The following is a 16,468-nucleotide window of genomic DNA, read 5'->3' as shown; positions in this document are numbered from 1 at the left end:
AAAAAGGATAAACTACGTATTTAGTCACTTATTTATTATCACGGTTTTGTTTTGGTCATTCGATTATTATTATTATTTTTTAAATTATACTTAAAATTACATTTCAATTCCATTTTGATCATCTCCCGTTCAAAAATTAATCATGAGTTTGATATGACACCATAAGGTGATGTCACATCATTATTGAAAAAAATAAAAAATATCATGTTAACAATTATGTTTACATTTTAACGATAAGTGATCAAAACATAATTATAAAACAATGTGAGTGACTAAATACATAGTTTACCTTAAAAATTGTTAACATACATAACATGATATAATGTGATATGAGTATTATTTTCTGTTGGATTTTTTATTATTTTTATTAAAAGTTTTATGGATTAATATTTGATAATTGTGCGTTGAATAACTTATTTATTTATTGCTTATTTTAAATCTGACTTGAATATTATAACTTTCTATTTGATATTCGATTTAAACCATATTTAAAGAGATTTACCATGATCTTAAACTCGACCTAAAATTTAGATTTAAGATTCACATCTGACATGATAAAAATATAATAAAATTTTTATATTTATTCGATAAAATAGGAAGCTAATTGAGAAAAAAAATACAAAGATGAGCATTATAACAATTATCCTTATATATATATATATATATAAAAGATTTTTTTATTATATCACGTTAGGTTTTTGGTTTTTTATTCTTAATTTAAATTCGACCTCATTCTTTACAAAATTAAAATTAATCCGAACTCAGGTTAAAAAGAAATCTAAAACATTGAGTCAAAACTCGTCGGCTGGCAATAAATATATATCATAGAAATATCATTTTTTATTTCACCTCCCAAATAATTGAAAAAATATATATAAAATAAAAGGAAAGTGGATGTACGGAAAAAAAGGGGGAAAACACTATTTGATTTGATCTCAGAAACGGAAGGTTGAAGGCGAGAGAAGCGAGGAAGAAAAGTGAGAGACCTGCGGAGTTTGGACTCTTTGGTTTACTTGTTAAAAGATAGGTTTGAGTGTTCCGGAGCTACTCCTGAATATCCTGCCGTTCGCCGCGATCGCGCCTGACGGTGATCGGAATCAGAGTATTTTTGTTTCTTTGTTTTCGGTGTGTAAACGAAGATGGTGAACTCTATGGTGGAGAGAGCTACGAGTGACTTGCTGATCGGGCCTGATTGGGCTCGGAATATCGAGATCTGCGACATGCTTAATCACGACCCTGGGTATGCGTCGCTCTGGATTCCAAAGTTATCTTCTCTGCTCGGAAATTGTTATTGCTCTTATGATTCAATTGATGAATGTGTTCAATTTGATTATAAGTTATGAATATGAAGATTGTGAATCTAGATTTCTGTATTCGATTTGCTTTTACTTTTACTTTATTAAAAAAATTTCCTATTGTTCTGCTAGTTATCGTAGATTCAAGAGAAGATAATTATTAGCTTGGCTTTTTCAGCACGTCAATTTAAAGGGAGAGATTTGGTTCAAGAAATTTATCAGGATTGATCAGTTTGTTTTGCATTTTCTTTCTTTGTTCGACATGTAATTTCTTTCATGGATGTATTTGATAATAAATCAGATTTTAAGTTAGGTTTTTTTGATTGATAAGGGACTTAATTCCATGTAAATTTGACCGGTTATAGAGCTCAGCTACTTTATCGAAGTGAAAGCTTCCTGGGTGACTTTTGCTTTTTAGTTTTCCGTTTTTGAATAGGAACTGAATTTTAGTTAGTTTTACTTGAGCAGCGTAATGGTAATTATGTATTATACTGTTGGTTTCTGTTAATTATTTTTGGTCGCTTTTGCTTGTTGTTTTTTAGTCGTTGTGACATCTTTGAAAGTAGAAAGACCTATAGGTTTATTTTTCTGATTTTATGGTTACTATTAGCTTTTCTTTTTTTTCAATTTTCATTTTTCTCCCTCCAGAGGAGAAACACTAGAAGGCAACTGGATTTATATCTTTTAAGTTTGAATATTTATTTCTTTCTTAAATCTAGTGGTGAAATTTTATTATCATCAGGCAAGCAAAAGATGTCGTGAAAGGCATAAAAAAGAAGCTTGGAAGTAAAAATCCTAAAGTTCAACTCCTTGCATTAGCTGTAAGCTGCTAATAACTTTTTCATTGATTTCCACCAGTCACTACATATAACGATCACTTTTGTTTCCTGTTTTATCACCATTTTTATAATTGGACTAAAATTGTTTAGATTTGGTTTACTTTCTATGTTCTAGCTGCTAGAAACTATCATTAAAAACTGCGGGGACATTGTCCATATGCATGTTGCAGAGAAAGATATTCTTCATGAGATGGTTAGAATCGTCAAGAAAAAGGTGGGGGTCCCATATTGTAGTTATTTTCTTCTTGTAAAACTTGTTCTCAGTTTTTGTAATGTTCAATTGTAGCCCGACTTTAATGTTAAAGAGAAGATATTGACTCTGATCGACACTTGGCAAGAAGCTTTTGGAGGTTCAAGGGCAAGATATCCGCAATATTATGTTGCATACCAGGAGTTGTTGGTATGTCTGCTTAGAGACCTCTCATTTTAAATTGTATGAGTCTATGAGATGCTGCATTTCTTGCTATCCGGTTCTCCATATGCTATTCTTCATTTGTTACTCAAAACCCAATGATATGCAAAGTGTACTTCTACATGATGTGGCCTTTTTCATTTTTCCCCCTCTGAGGCAAATTGGTTTATTGGTCAGCGTCTTGGGGCAGTATTCCCACCAAGATCCGAGAGGTCTGCACCTGTACTTACTCCTCCTCAAACACAACCTTTGTCTTCCTATCCTCCAAACATTCGCAATTCTGATCAGCAAGACACAGCTGCGTCTTCTGCAGAGTCGGAGTTTCCAACCCTGAGGTATTTATCTTTTTGTTCCTCAGTTTCTTAGTGGTATAAAAGCATGGTTTTTTTTTTGCATTATTCGTATTCAGTTTCATGATGGCCTAAGGGGCTGTTTGTTTACTTCAGAATGATTAAGCGTTGAATGATTCAAATGCTGAATGATTCAGAGGCTCTGTATGAATTAGCTCTGAATGTGACATGTTGTTTGATAATGGCTCTGAATCATTCAGAATGTCTTCTGTGTTGAATCATTCAACACTGTTTTGTTGAATCAGTCAGCAATGAATCATTTAGAGGTGTGAAACAAACGCGCTGAATGCTGAACGGTTCAACATTCAGCGCTGAATGGTTCCATTAAGAGGCAAACAAACAGCCCCTAAGTGTTTGTGTTTTAAATTTTCTGAATAATGTCTTTGTAGAAATTGTGCTGCAGTAATATGGTTATTCAGAAGGCTGCTGCCTGTACTAAATTATTGTTATCATTTTCTAATGAAGAAATTACGGGGCTTACTGAAATATGCTTTTGATAATGGCTTCATAAGGATAAGAGTCCATTCTATTTGTCCGTATGAATTATTTAGTATTTTCTCTGTATTAAAATAATTGTCAAAGCGAACTCTTTATTCACTCCTTAATGTATTGGGTGAAAAACTTCCTACTTGTTTCAACTTCATTTTTGGTCATCACATCAGTGCTCCCTGTCCTTAGCTGGTAAACATGACTGCGGTGTTGTTATACCAATGATTATCCATGTCTCCTAGAAATAGAGCAGTAGGGACTTTCCTCAGACTAGAGCAATTATAATAATTGAAACAATATGAATGGCTTCTTTTATCATATTACTGGTAGTGAAGTTACATTTCTATACTTCTAGTCCTTTAACAGAAGTTTCATTTATCAGTTTGACAGAAATTCAGAATGCACGTGGTATTATGGATGTCCTTGCAGAAATGCTAAATGCAATAGATCCGGGAAACAAGGAGGTATTTGTTCACAATTTGATATGTGTGAGAATGAAGGGTATTTTGTTTAAATGCTAAATCAATTGTGCTCTGGCAAGCACATGGTAGTGTAGTTTCTAAGTGACAAGTCTTTAATTGGATTTGGAGTAACTATCAATGTCTTAATATAACTGGCATCGTGTAAAGATTTTGGTTGAATTCATCAGATGGTGAACCATTTTATCTGTGTAACTTATATTTTTCTAGCTCTTGTAATGAAAAATCTTTTCAAAAGTTTACATGGAGTTTCAAGCTGCTAAATCTGAAGATATAATGCTGTTGTGGTTTCTTTAAGTCAATTTTCTATTTGCATATTTACTGGTCTTTCTTCTACCGTTTCAGGGACATAGGCAGGAAGTGATTGTTGACTTGGTGGAGCAGTGTCGTAATTACAAACAAAGAGTTGTACATCTTGTTAATTCAACATCGTAAGAAAACCTTTTATTAAAACTTCCCTGGGGCCCTTTGTACTTTCTATAAGTTGATGACTTGAGGCTGTCATCTTTTAACATGGATGTGACATACTTTTCTTATGGAACTCTCTTTTTATTTCGTGGTCCTTAAGGCATCTGTTCTAGTATCATTTGTTAAAAATGCATTATCAAAATGAGGTAGTGAAATCATGTGTTGAGGTCAAAGGACTTCATTATTTTATTCAATTGTATTCTATCCGTTGCTATGGTGATTAGAAGCCGGAGCAGTCTGAAGGAATTGATTTAATTATCAAAATCCTTTTCCCTAACCTATGCCAATTAGTATCTTTTTGTGCATTGTACATAAATTTGTGTGACCTTTTTAACTTATTATGGCATGTATCGTGTATGAGTTGCATAAGTTGTTAGCTTATAAGCTCTATGGAATTTTGTAAGAAATTGTCTGAAATACTTTTTATATTTAAGACACATATCACCTTTTGGTTATCTATTATAGGGATGAGTCACTTCTATGTCAAGGTTTAGCATTGAATGATGATTTGCAGCGCTTACTAGCAAGGCATGAAGCAATAGCTTCAGGAACATCTACTTCTCAAGCAAACAATCCTAAGCCTGAACCTGCAAGAGAACTTGTGAATGTTGACGGTCCACTAATTGATACTGGAGACAGTGGCAAGCAGTCTGAGAGGAGGTAATTATGCTTCTTTGAATTGGGTTACTTATGCAGGGATCTGGTATTAAAATTATTGGTATTCTGTATTTTTTTATTTATTACAGCAAAAAATGTAGGAATATGCTTAGAATTGTAAATTCCGTTTGTTATATATGCTGCATTATACTACTTTTCCTAAGCATTACTGGTGGTAACCAAGTTTTTTCTCAGCATTTAGGAACTTGGTTACAAGTTTCTTTCATCTATTTGAATAATTTGTTTTGTGGAATCCTTGGTATGGTTTAGTTGCTGGGTTTTTTGAAATAAATTACATGATCGCAGGTGCCTGTTTATGTTAAAGTCATAAACTTTTGAACCTTTTCGATTAGAGTGATTAGTAGTGTATTTACTTCTATCGGGAATGGCTGAGTTACTTATCAAATGTTAGGTTGCTAGGATTAACATTGAAATTCATTTAATTTTGGGCTATCTAAAACCTTGCATCTAATATTTTCTGTAGCTTGAGTTTTAATTAACAGGATTTTTTTTTTATCACAGATCCACTTCTAGAACTGTTGAAAGTTCACCATTTAATCAGTTACTGCTTCCTGCTCCGCCTGCAACTAATGGTTCAACTCCACCCACTGCCAATCCCAAAATGGACTTGCTTAGTGGCGATGACTTCCATTCACCAAAGGCAGATAATTCACTTGCCCTTGTTTCTTTGGGAGAACCACAACCACAACATGCAACTCCTGCATCGCAGCAAAATGCCCTTGTTCTATTTGACATGTTCTCCGATGTTGGCAACACCTCGAATTCTGTTAACACCCAGTCTTCAGGTTTGGCCGGACAAACCAACCCTTTGACTCCTCAAATTCAGCAGCAGCAGCAGCAGAATTTTCATGTGAATGGAACTGCACCAAACATGGTATCACCTCAGTATGAGCAGATATATGCTCAAGGCACAGTTCCTTCCTGGAATGGTCAGCTGGTTCAGCAGCAGCAGCCCCCTTCACCTGTCAATGGTTTGTTTCTGGTTATAATAGGCTGCTTATGCACAATTATATCATTTCACTTTCGGCACAAATCCCTAGGGACGGACATAGTTAATCATGGCATGCCACATACCATTCTGGGAAATTAATAATAAACCTAGTCATTGGTCTTAGTCTCTGGAAAGTTCTGTAGTGACATTCTAGGCATCTTTGACAGGCTAAATAACTATATTCTTGCTTCCACTACATTATCTTATGAACCTTTCTTTTTTGCTTGCGGAGAAGGTGCCCCGGGTAGTGATTCACTTCCGCCGCCACCCTGGGAAGCACAGGTAGCAGACTCTAGCCCACTTGCAGGTTCTCAGCATATGGGAAGTGCTCAGATGGAGGGTATGTACCTGCAGCCAACCACAACCGATCATTTACCGACGATTAATAATCACGTAGCTCCAGGAAACCAGTTTGGTGGTTATCAGCCACAGCCGATCCAGGGAGCACCACAGTATATGGGCATGGTTCCGCAGCAAATGCCAGCAGGCCAGATGGGTTCAATGTATCCTGGTTCCATGTATCCTCAGCAAATGCCAGGGGGCCAGATGGGTTCAATGTACCCTCAGCAGCAGATGTACGGCAACCAAATGGGAGCATATGGGTACGGTCAGCAACCGTATCTCGATCAGCAAATGTACGGGCTATCCATCAGAGATGACAACGCCCTGAGAAACTCTTCCTACCAGGTTCCCACTTCATCTTACACTCCACCGAGTAAGCCTTCGAAACCCGAGGACAAGCTGTTCGGAGACCTCGTTAACATGGCGAAAACTAAATCGTCAAAACCCACTCCTGGAAGAGCTGGTAGCATGTAAACCTGGGTTTAGTTTCTCCCTTTTTGCGTATTTTTTTTATGACTAATTTGTTTCTTTTTCTTTTCCCATTCTCTCCGTAAATATCTTTCATATTCCTATATATTCTTGTGTTGAATGTTTGGCACACTACCTGTAGAGAAAAGAAATTCAACATTTAATTGTATTTGATAATCCTATTAATTTTTTATTTAGTATAGATTTTTAATAAAAATGTTGAATATGATGATGTTTATTTTAAGATCTCGAGTTCAGGTCTTGTTGAAATCCATATTTATTTTGGTTTAACTCGTCTATTCAGTTGAAGGATTTTCTTTCTTCAGTTATCAATTTGATTGTAAATTGTAATGATCAAAATATTGTAAAGATATATTTAGGTGGTAGTTCATATTGTACATTTTATGTTTTTCTTAAATGATTTTTTTTTTATATAAATCTTTAAATCTTTTATAGTATTTTTAATTTATTTTTTGATTCGATATATGAGACAAAAATGATACCATTTCAATATTAACACGGGTCGTCATATTAGTATATGGTGTAATTTTTAACAATTTCGTTAAATTTTAATTGAATTTATTCAAATTGACAAAAGAAAAGCAAAATATTGAAGGTCGAGTAAATAAAAGAGTAGGGTTAAATTGATAAAATTATAAATATTAAGGATTAACTAAAACAAGAGAAAAATACCATTTCCGTATAATCTCTTGAATTGGATGGGCGTAGAATGGAAAAACTGGAGGGGAAGGCATGAATCAGCTCGAATGACCGAAGATTTAGTGTGATCTTATCGAATGTAGTGACGGAGTTAAAATCTCATCGAATATAGTGACAAATTTAAAAATTTTAAAAATTTAGTCTAAAATAGAAAAATAGATATATAAATTTCTTTACTTTTTTATTTCACTTATCGTACTAAATTAAATTTATCAATTTTATCAAAATAATAGGTATGTAACTGCTTCTTTTGTTCTTTAAATACATCCGCCTCGGATCAAATTTAAATTTTTTAGAATAAATTAGTTTAGAATACGAATTGGATCAATATGTGTTCAAATTAAGTCCTTATTTTATATATATATATATGTGTGTGAGCGTAAGTTATTTGACACTAGACGCTTATACTTCTGACATTATTATTGTTTGAATTCGAAAATTCAAGTAATAATAATAATTCATTTATTATCAAAGTCGTTTGATTCGTGAGACGCTTATACTTCTAACATTAATATTGCTTGAACTTGAAAATTCAACGAATAATAATAGTTCATTTACTATCTAGATGGTTTGATTCATGCTTTGAATTAAATTTTAAATTAGATAAATTTGAATAAATAAACATTTCGACCCGATTTTACACGAATATCCCTAGCTCAAATTGTTTGACCCATTATCTACTGAACCGGCGGGTCTTTTTTCCTCCATACTCAAATCTCATCATCAAAATCAAACCACACCCAATTCACATTTCATTCTCTCTTCTTAGGGAACTTCATCAGGTCAGATTCTAACAAGCTCGCTTTTATCTTTTTTATTAATTATCAATTACCGTTCTAATTAATTCCTTTAACCCATATATTATTTGATCTGATCTCGCAAATCCTTAGGACTCTGATCTCAAACAATAAAAACTTCAATTTATTTTGTGGAAAATTCTTAACGTAGTTGCTTTTCTATTTTCAATTTTGCAGCAATCTGCCTAATCGATACAGAAATATATAATTTGTTTCGAAGCATCTTTGAATTTCCTACAAAGCAACCAGAAATGCAGGTAATTGATGTTTATGTAGATTTTGTTCTTGTATATTTAATTGAATAAATGGAGATTTCCTAAGAATTCAGTGAGGGTTCTCCTTCGAAGAACAATTCTTGCCTAGATTGATTTAGTCGAAATCTTTATATGAAGGCATCAAGAGCAAGATTGTTTAAGGAATACAAAGAGGTGCAGCGAGAGAAAGCGGCCGATCCCGATATTCAACTTGTTTGTGATGATTCCAACATATTCAAGTGGACTGCTCTTATTAAGGTTGTTCCTAAACTAAAAATGGAGTAAAAAAGAAAATTGTAAACATTATTGTTGTCTATGATTACTTGACCTTTTTTTCTGCAATACGTATTCGGATGTGAAACAGTTATCATTTAGAATTGAATATACTCGTGTCTAAACACTCACTTGTATTCGATATTCACCTTTGAATCCTGGGTACATACATTGTTGTTTTTATTTTGTCTGAATTATGTAGCCTTCTTTTGTATAGGGACCATCCGAGACACCTTACGAAGGCGGAGTGTTTCAGCTAGCCTTTTCTATTCCTGAGCAATACCCTTTGCAACCCCCTCAAGTTCGGTTCTTAACAAAAATATTTCACCCCAATGTGCATTTCAAGGTATGGTTTCCTTTATCTACCTGAATATTGATTGCATAAAAGTGAATGAAAGAAAGATGTAATGATGCTTAAAGATAACAATAGCATCTCAGTATCTTATTCGTATTTGACTACTTCCCATTCTATTTTTGTGGGTAATTTTGAGTTCTTACTTGGAAGCCATAACAAAACAAAAAAAACTTGATGAAGTATTTGAGGTTATACGCCAAAATTGTGCATTTAATATGAATCTATTTCTTACTTTTTTTTATATATGGTAGTATTCAAGATTGTCAATTGATCTGGCTAGGGGAGATTAGGTTATCCCTTCCCTCCAAAAGATCGTATGAGGCGAAGGAAGTTTCTGCTTTCATTTAGTAAACTTTATCTTCTCCAAGTTGGAGCAAAACCTTTAAATGATTGTTTTAAGGGTAAAGTAAACCAGAGCTCATTGAACTATGCTCAAATGATTGTCTTGGTCACTGAACATTCAAAAGTTACAAACTAGTCATAAAATTTTCAAACGGTTACAAAATGGTTGTTAAATTTATTGAGCTATTACAAAATAATCGTTAAATTTTATCAAAATGGTCATTAAATTTATAATGATCATTTTGTAACTTTTGAAAGTTCAGTGACCAAAATGATTATTTGAGCAATAGTTCAGGGACCTATGGTGTACTTTACCCTTGTTTTAACTATCAGATGTCAAGGAGTAATTGGGTCATAATGTCAGAAGATGAGAATTAAAGTCAGTAACGCTACAATCTTCTATATGAACAAATAATCTCCTCTAGAACTTGTTTTAGTGGTGGAAGAAATTCGAGCTTTGTCATCCATTTCAATGCCATATATATTATTTGAATCCCAGTTCCATTAAGTGTACAGATTATTAATATGTAAGATGTAATAGTTCCATGCTCAATTAAGAATTTGGTCCATATTTATTGATATGACCTCTACAGACGGGAGAGATTTGCCTTGATATATTGAAGAATGCATGGAGTCCTGCTTGGACACTTCAGTCTGTTTGTAGGGCTATAATAGCTTTAATGGCTCATCCAGAACCCGATAGCCCGCTTAACTGTGATTCAGGTAAGTTTGTGTTTCTTTTCTGTTTTTAACATGTGAATTTACGTAGGATATTAAAGATTAATTTAAATATCAAATTGATTAACAGTATTCTTTACTACCTGGGATGTGTATGTATATTGTTCTTTCTGATAGCCAATGGTAAAAAAATGTGAAGTTAACCAAATAGTATGCCTATGCTGAACTGAAGAAACAAAAAGCGAATTGCATACCTTATTGTTCCGCCTGAGACCTCTCAACGGTGTCCCGTTTTCTTTGTTTTCCCATCCCATTCCTATTTTTCCTCCAACCTTCGGAGTAATCAGTAGATGAGACCGAAATAGTTAGTGTTTTCTTGGGGTTTCGATATATTAGTACCTGTATAGGCTAAATTCTGTGCAAGTTTAAGCTGCTTTTATACTCGATATCATCAATGGACACTTTTCCTACTGGACAGGCAATCTTTTAAGATCTGGTGATACGAGGGGATTCCAGTCCATGGCAAGAATGTATACCAGACTTGCTGCTATGCCTAAAAAAGGGTGAACCCTAATGGAGGTGCTGTGAACCGAAATCAACTGTAAGAGCCGGTTTTTAACCACGATTCACCTTTTGTACTTTTCGAATATGAATTTTAGGTATAGCTCTCTATGTGAAGTTTATTTGCTGAGGATAATAAAACAACATTGATGAGTTCATATATGTAGGTTACCAAGCAGACATTATCCCAAGGGAAATTGAATTGTGACTGAAATCTAGATAAGATTGTTGCGATTGCAATTCTAGTTGTTCATTCTGTCTGAAATCTATTTGCTTCATACTCCATTTCATGGTAAATTTACAAACAAATGCAGTAAAATTTTGATTTGTAAATCAATGTGTAATATTGACCCAACCTTCATATTTAAAAGACACCTCAATTTAGACATTTTTCACGATACTATCCAATCAGATGAGTCCATCATATCATGTTGTTAAAAATTATTTTTCAATATATATAACGGAACAATCGTTAATCTATTAATCTTTAATTTAATTCTTAAAAAAAATATTTTTTATCGCAAAAATTATTCTTTCTACACACGTTGTAACAATTGACAAAATATACACATGTTGTAATAATTGATCTTATCACGTTATTAAAAAATATTTTTCAATATATATAACGCAACAATCGTTCATCTGTTGATCTTTAATTCAATTCTTCAGAAAAATTATATTTTTTATTGTGAAAAAAATATTCCTTCTACACATGTTGTAACAATTGACAAAATATGCACAAACTTAATCGAACGATCTATCAAAGGATAAATATATTTTTAATTTTATATATTTTTCAAATAAAATAATAAAAAAATCATTTATCGCGAATCGACAACGAAAGCTGATTGTTTTTATGTAAAATATTTCGATTCACTTATCTAGTTTGAAATAGAACATTTAATTCTACAAAATCAATAAGGTATACTTCTACAATATTATGAAACATTAAAATATCAAAAATAAAATATACAAAATTAATTATATTAGTTTTATAAATCTGGAGTGAATCTAATGTAGTATCCGTTTAAATATTCTCAACCCTTTAATAATATTTGTTTATACTCCTACATATGTGATATTCGAACTCGAAACTTCAAAGGATAACAATAAATCTCTTAATCATAGTATTATAGATTACTATAATTATTCGCAAAAATACGGACTCATGCATGCAAAAGAAGAAGACAAACTCATCAAAAGTATAACCATATCCTTGAGTACCACTGTATATGTATATAAATACGTATGTATATGAAACAGATCTGGTAGGAAAATGAGTGTATATATAACAGTATATACAGTCAAGCAACATATAATATAGTTTAGGTTAATTGAGAGAAAATAAACTCTTTTTTAGCATAGAGAAGAGTTGTGGCCACGAACCAAATTATCTTAATGGTAAAAAAGGATGATTATTATTTGTAGAGGTCTTGAGTTTAAGCACGAGGCATGTAAGAATGTTTAAATGTTTATTATCAAATAGTTAATAGTATTTCGAATAAATATTATCTTGTAATCACTGAAGTAATCAACTTATAGTGAGAGTTGTCATAAGACACCTCAAAAAAAATTGAAAAAAAAATCTTTTATAAATTTAATATAAAAATATTTTTTTAAAAATAAAATTAATATTTTTGAAAAAATATTGACATTCTTAAACATAAATTTACATTTATTATTCATTTTAATCCAATTAAAAAAAATTCTTTATACAATTTCTATATTTGACACTCACAGTCCTCCTTATAATCAACCCAAACTAATAAAAAAAATTGTGACTTTTGCGCCAAATGAAAACATTTACTATCAATTTTCAGTTTATTATCGATAAAAGTTGAATATAATAATAAGATATATTATATATTTTAAGATAAAATTTAAATTTAAATCTTAAAAATATATATATTTTTGGAAATGAAAATCATAAATCTCAAATATATATAATAAAATAAATATGAACTGTATAAAAAAGAAAACAATCATCATTCACGATACCTTTCTCCTTTAATTTACCTTCCAAGCTTTTATATATCACCTAACCTCTTTCCTCATTATACCCAGATTTCATATATATATATATATATATATATATATATATTCCTTTCAATAGATATTAAAGCATTATTACTGCTGGAAAAAGAAGAAAAACATAATCAGATGGTAATTTATTTTACGGTAGCTTAATTAAGATTAATTCAAAATGATTTTAATTTAAAATATTATAATGTTTAACTTAAAAAATTATACAAATTTATTATGTTTTTTGTTGCAACCGAAAAGTTATATTGTGAGGGGTTTAAGACTTTCGACTGAGTTTTTTATGAAAAATGTAACATTTTTTTGTTGCAACCGAAAATATTTTTGTGTTTAACTTAAAAAGTTACACTTTTGAAAAAAATTTCGGTTATGATCAATTTCTGTCATTTTTTAACCTTATGTTAACAACTTGTATTTTAGAATTTCCTATAATCAGATCCATCGAATATCATTCTGCTATGCCTTACACGGTGAGTTCCACCATATCATTGACGGATGCAAGTATAATTTAGGGTAAATAAATGTTTATTCTTAAAATTCGAATTTCTTTTTATTAGTTCACATTTAAAAGAATGTATAGATTATTACTTAAAAAAAGAATGTTTATATCCATCACCGAACCAAACCTGATTCCAAGTCAAACTTGACTTTAGTATGAGAATATGGCAGATCTAGAAAGTTAAGAATAAGGGTAAAAAATTAATATCCTTTTCTTAAGAATAACGGATATGTAATTTTTTATTTATTTTTTAATATATTAAATTAAATTTAATAATTTTTTTTTCAAAATAATGGAGATGTTCTTGACCTGGAGGGCTTAGTACATCTACCCTGTATGGGAATCTGCAGAAATTCCAGGAACAAGGCAGCTATGATCTGGGGAAAGTATAGCTCATGTAAAGGTACATTTATTTTGAATTGACCGTCTAATTTGATGCATAATTGGGTGTTGGGTAGTAATGGTAGAAAAGGAGGGCCCTCTCCCTCTCCACGACAAAGGGATGACGTCTAATGTATCCTTTCTTTCTTTCGGTCATTAGACCCCTTAGCCACCCACTTCTTCTTTACCATTATTCCATTCAACTCTATTTAAAAATTATTCTCTACATCTTATAATTTTTGTTAATAAGTACATAATTTTAGGAAATAAATTTAATTAGATGTACGTTATATAAAACGAGGGAAACGAAAAAATTATCCCTCAAAAGTGATTGATATACGTGTAAAAAAATCAAACAAATACGTGTAAAAGAATCAGACAAATAAGTGTAAAAAGGGCATTGAATTTTCTAATATTCTTTCAGTAGTTTAAGTAGTCAAATTCCTTCGCATATTCTCAATACTAATGCTTTGAATTCAGCTTCAGCACTACTTCTTGAAACGACAATTGTTTATTACTTCTCCAAGTTGTAAGGTTTCCCCAAACAAAGGTGCAGTAGCCACTAGTAGATCTCCTTTCAGTAAGGTCTCCGACCCAACTAGAATCTGTAAAGATCTTAACAGTTCTGTCTTGTGTCTTCTTAAACATTAAACCGTGTCCTGGAGTTTTCTTCAAGTACTTGAGAATTATATTTGATGCTGCCATATGCTCTTCAGTAGGATTGGTCATGTGTTGACTTATCACATTTACAGGAAATGCTATATCTGGCCTTGTCAAGTTTAAAAATTAAAATGGACGAATTTAGTGGGACGGAGAGTAATTTTTTTACACTATAATGGTGGGAAAAAATAATTTTTCACTCAACTTGATGTTAAAAAATTAACTTGACTCAACTCGACTTAAAAAGGTTTCAAATAAAATTTGAGTTATAAAATAAAACTCAAATAACTCAATTTTTTTTATTAATTAATGGATTGATTTTCAAGTTCAAGTTGAATTTCTCAACTCTGCATGATATATGTATATCACATATAAAAAATATAAAGAAATATATATGTATATAGTTATATAAAGTCGTTTAAATTTGAATCAATTAGTATTATAGCATTATAAATATTTATAATTAAGTTTAAACATAAACTTGAACAATTGACTCGACTCGAAAAAGTTTCAAATAAAATTTGAGTTATAAAGTATATTTCGTCAACTCGATTAACTCAAAAGATTTTGATTCGGCTTGATATTATTAAACTGTACTATTAACTTTGAGTAATTTGTCGGACGATCGTTTACCGAATTTTTATTAAAAGCATGGACTATCCATTTAATATAAAGTTGTATAATTAGGCGTGATATTTGTAAAGAGTTGAGATGATATTCAGCTAAAATGAAATTCAAATTTGATTTTAATTCTAAATTCACGAGCATTGAATAACCAGTAAGCAACCAACATTGGGAAGATGTATATTTTTGGACACACTTCCTTTCCAAATTGACTCAGTGATTTTCCAAATTGACTCAGTGATTTCTTTTAATTTGGAAACAACGAATTTGGATTCAATATACTCAATCTACGAGTAAAGATTTCAACTTTTTATTTATTTATTTTCACACCCAACACGTCATAATTAACAAAAGTGAGCTTATATTTAACATTCATATATAATATCTCTCCTATTTATTATCTTGAACCCTAATCTACCCGATGAGGATGGACTTTTCTCTCCTGTTGACCCCAATCTTCAAGTAAAGAATCATTGATGAACACATTGTATATATATAGATAATGAAAGAATTTAATTGCAATGAAGATTGTAAGCTTAAAGCATCAAAGTAGGGTACCTAAAGAGAGGTGGAAGGTGTCCCAAATCAAAATGTATGTGATCCACAGCCTAAATGCCTTCCATTTACCAACTACGCTAAGGGTTTTTTCTGTGTGTTTGGGGGGAGGGTTTAGATATTTTTAATGTGGAAATGGGCTAGTTAGGGTTAACAAGACTTACCCATTTTATTAAACCTTAGGGTTTTCATGTCAAACTAACACCACGCTCTGTGATGAGGTCCAATCAAACGTTGTTTACGTGCTAAGGCATCTTTGAGACCGCAGATACGACAGTGAGTATTAAAAAAGGAAATTAATGCCGAGGAACAGGAGCGTGGAGCATACGCGTAGAGATAGTGCGTTTTTTTTTCACTATTCCAATCTAGGGCAACACCCATAATGGAAAAATGCGATAAGAACCGGAGCTCACCTCCACGTGGATTAAATCCATTGGTCCTTTTTCCCAGCATTTGTTTGCTCTCTCTTAACTTTCACTCTAAAATAAATATAAAAAATAACGTTTAATATTTATATAAATAGGGTAAAATACATCATAGGTTCTTAATTTATACCTAAATAATCTTTTCAGTCATTAAACTTTTAAAGCTTATGAAAATAGTCATTAAATTTATCAAATTGTTACAAAATAATCATTTAATTTATTAAATTATTACAAAATGAACATTACATTTTGGGGTAAACTATGTATTTAACCACTCAACTATCACTTTAATTTAATTTTGATCATACAACTCTTTTTTTAAAATTATCACTAACATTATATTTTGGTCACTTGTAGTTAAAAAATTAATGACAATGCTAACATGTCATCATAAGGTAATATCACATTATTATTGAAAAAATAAAAATGACATGTCAGTAGTTTTGTTAATTTTTTAACAACCAAAACAGAACCAAAGTGATAATTGAATGAG

General features: G+C 31.7%; 2 protein-coding genes across 3 annotated transcripts; both read left to right on the top strand.

The window, feature by feature from the left end:
* The first annotated feature begins 916 nt into the window (after nt 1–916).
* Nucleotides 917–6,891, top strand: LOC120176869 (TOM1-like protein 9). Its single transcript, XM_039183177.1, has 10 exons — nt 917–1,240; nt 2,038–2,116; nt 2,250–2,348; nt 2,421–2,534; nt 2,724–2,881; nt 3,768–3,849; nt 4,210–4,295; nt 4,798–4,992; nt 5,512–5,981; nt 6,237–6,891. Exons 1-10 carry the CDS (start codon nt 1,140–1,142, stop codon nt 6,815–6,817), a joined length of 1,965 nt encoding a protein of 654 aa, XP_039039108.1. The 5' UTR covers nt 917–1,139; the 3' UTR covers nt 6,818–6,891.
* Nucleotides 6,892–8,466: 1,575 nt separating this feature from the next.
* On the top strand, nt 8,467–11,022 carry LOC120176839 (protein PEROXIN-4-like). Of its 2 annotated transcripts, XM_039183156.1 has the most exons (5): nt 8,467–8,585; nt 8,721–8,840; nt 9,073–9,201; nt 10,146–10,275; nt 10,709–11,021. In XM_039183156.1, exons 1-5 carry the CDS (start codon nt 8,580–8,582, stop codon nt 10,795–10,797), a joined length of 474 nt encoding a protein of 157 aa, XP_039039087.1. In that variant the 5' UTR covers nt 8,467–8,579; the 3' UTR covers nt 10,798–11,021. The 2 variants fall into 2 exon arrangements, with proteins under 2 accessions (XP_039039087.1, XP_039039088.1); XM_039183157.1 differs by lacking the exon at nt 8,467–8,585 and having other exon boundaries at nt 8,715–8,840; nt 10,709–11,022.
* Nucleotides 11,023–16,468: the final 5,446 nt, after the last annotated feature.

The sequence above is a fragment of the Hibiscus syriacus genome, unplaced genomic scaffold (assembly GCF_006381635.1).
Source record: "Hibiscus syriacus cultivar Baekdansim isolate YM2019G1 unplaced genomic scaffold, ASM638163v2 tig00112259_pilon, whole genome shotgun sequence".
Classification (NCBI taxonomy): domain Eukaryota; kingdom Viridiplantae; phylum Streptophyta; class Magnoliopsida; order Malvales; family Malvaceae; genus Hibiscus; species Hibiscus syriacus.
Note: the sequence above shows the minus strand (reverse complement) of the source record. Positions and strands in the feature narration are given on the sequence as shown.

Excerpts from the sequence above, each read along its gene's own strand:
- LOC120176869 (XM_039183177.1), top strand. The coding sequence starts at position 1,140 with ATGGTGAACTCTATGGTGGAGAGAGCTACGAGTGACTTGCTGATCGGG. Across the intron at positions 1,241-2,037 it reads ATGCTTAATCACGACCCTGG|GCAAGCAAAAGATGTCGTGA; the intron begins GTATGCGTCGCT and ends TATTATCATCAG. Across the intron at positions 2,349-2,420 it reads TTAGAATCGTCAAGAAAAAG|CCCGACTTTAATGTTAAAGA; the intron begins GTGGGGGTCCCA and ends GTTCAATTGTAG.
- LOC120176839 (XM_039183157.1), top strand. The coding sequence starts at position 8,715 with ATGAAGGCATCAAGAGCAAGATTGTTTAAGGAATACAAAGAGGTGCAG. Across the intron at positions 8,841-9,072 it reads AGTGGACTGCTCTTATTAAG|GGACCATCCGAGACACCTTA; the intron begins GTTGTTCCTAAA and ends TCTTTTGTATAG. Across the intron at positions 10,276-10,708 it reads CCCGCTTAACTGTGATTCAG|GCAATCTTTTAAGATCTGGT; the intron begins GTAAGTTTGTGT and ends CCTACTGGACAG.